At 54.9% G+C, this 2,210-nt stretch overlaps 1 protein-coding gene across 1 annotated transcript; it reads right to left on the bottom strand.

Annotated features, from left to right (window-relative positions):
- Positions 1-554: 554 nt before the first annotated feature.
- Positions 555-2,210, bottom strand: LOC129340002 (T-complex protein 1 subunit theta-like). Its single transcript, XM_054994546.1, has one exon. The coding sequence runs from the start codon at positions 2,208-2,210 to the stop codon at positions 555-557; it is 1,656 nt and encodes a 551-aa protein (XP_054850521.1).

Genomic DNA, 2,210 nt, shown 5'->3' with positions numbered 1-2,210 from the left:
TGGTTAGTCTTAAAGGTGCTACTGGAATCTTTGCTATTTTGCAGGAAAGAGTCTGGGAGATAATGGAGGCACAGTGGATAAGAGGGTCGGACGTGGACTGTGGAGGACTCAAAGCTATGAAGCAAATTGGAAAACTGGTGCAACTCCTGCATATGAAACCATGAGCTTCTTAGAGGAAAGGCCAGGACGGAGCAAAGGCAATGACACCCTCATCCCCCTCATCACAGGTATCTACCCTTTGATGCGTCCCTTCTTCCTCCACCTCTCCTGGACATGTCACATGACCGCACAGGTGGGGCAGAAGCAGGGCACTGGGCAACTCTTGGTCCTTCCCGTCAATAAAGGAAAATGGGCTCAGTTGGCGAAATACGAGCCTGTCATAGAATTCAGTTTTTAAAATGGTGCATGGTGCAGGTTCTGTGCAGAATCCTCGTTACCCACCTGCAAATGCTTTAACCAAATCAGAGACGGTAGAGACCTACTTAACAATGGTCGTGGGACTTTATTTAGAGGGTGGCCTTTCTGCAATCTTTTAGGAGGAGGAAGGTCTCTCTTCATTCCAGCATGTCTGGCTCTTGGTCCCAGTTGGGGTTTCCCCCCCTGGGCTTGGGCCCCCCACTCTTTTTGGCCACCATGATCTCACTAACTCTCAGCAGTGTGACCGCCGCCTGGGTGGCTAGAACAACGCCCCGGTGTTTGACCAAGAAGGGATCCAGCAGGCCTTCCTTGCTGGCGTTGATAGTATCGGCTTCCTCGGTGACCAACTTGATACCGGTGTTTTGCATGCCCAGTTGATGCTGCACCTCCATCTTAGCCATCACTTCGTTGACTGGCAGCCCTGCGTTTTCGGCCAGAGTGGCTGGAAGGGTTTTCAAGGCTTGGGAGAATTCCAAGATGCCGTATTGCTCCGATCCAGGGTAGTACAACCCTAGAGTGCTAAGCCGTGCGGACAGTGCCATCTCTGTGGCACCAGAGCCAGGCAGCAGCCGTGGGTCACCGCCTAAGATTTTGTAGACACTGATTCCATCATGGACGGCTTCTTCCAGGCAATCCAACATCTCCTGGGTGGCTCCTCTAAGCACCACAGTGGCCACAGGGCAAGCGGCACCATCTTGACTGAATACTACCACATTGGTGCTGCCAATCTCACTCATGTAGACGCGACGGCAGTGCCCAATCGCTTCCGGCAATGGGGGGACCAAACTGAGCAACAGGGTGGCTCCCACAGCCTGGCTCAGGCTTTGTAGCTCCATCCGGGAATTCAGTCGCACTACCATGATCCTGTACTTGTTGGCATAGTAGAGTGCCATGTCATCCACTTTTCCCCCCACGACAACCGCATTGATGCCAGCGATCGCCATGGCTTTGATGCGTTGCTCCATCAGCTTCTCTTCGCTGCCACCAAAGTCCTTTAGCTCTGCAGCACTGTGGAAAACGACGTTGCTCTTTGCTTCCAATCCCGATGGGCCAAAGGGGCAGGAGTAGACAGCGATACGGGCCTTCTCTACCCGCCTGACGACCCCTTCAGCCTCTGTGCAGACAACCACCCCGTCCAGGACACAAGAGTCACCAACGCCACCTCCGGGGACTTTGCAGATACGGATAAAATCCGGGTTGAAGGTTGTACTGGCCTGGGGCAGCACTGAGATACAGGCCTTGGCCGCTAGGCTCGACAAGAAGTTCTGGTGGCCAAACACCTTACTGCCCACAATGGCCTGCAAAGCCCACAGCACCTCCTCCATGTCACGTGGTTTTTTCAGGACATGGCAGACAAGGCCAGGCAGTAGGCGCAGGGCTTCCTTGCAAGCCATCTCATAACCGGCACAGATGTGGACCACCGGCACCCCCGACCGCAACAGTTTCTCTGCATTCTCCAGCAGTGCCCCAGCCAGGAGGATGACAAAATTTGTGCCATCGCCCGTCTCTGCCTCTTGGGCTTCAGCAGTAGTGCGCAGCAGACAAGCCACAGGGTTTTCCAACTCCAGTTCGCGCAAGATGGTGGCAGCATGGGAGGTGTGGAAGCTCTTGCCAAGGTGGTTGACCACCAGCTTGTTGCGGCCCATGGGGCCATAGCAGGTGCGCAAGGAGCACACCAAAGCTTTGCAGGCTGTGAGGTTGCTGAAGAGCGTCTCCTGCAGGCCGCTGAAGTACTTCACGCCTGCTTTGAACATCTGAGGCAGGCCGGGGGCCACGGGGACATGAGCAGCCAT

This window comes from Eublepharis macularius, chromosome 12 (genome assembly GCF_028583425.1).
Source record: "Eublepharis macularius isolate TG4126 chromosome 12, MPM_Emac_v1.0, whole genome shotgun sequence".
NCBI classification, from domain to species: Eukaryota; Metazoa; Chordata; class Lepidosauria; order Squamata; family Eublepharidae; genus Eublepharis; species Eublepharis macularius.
The sequence above is the reverse complement of the archived record's forward strand: the minus strand, read 5'-3'. Positions and strand labels throughout refer to the sequence as shown.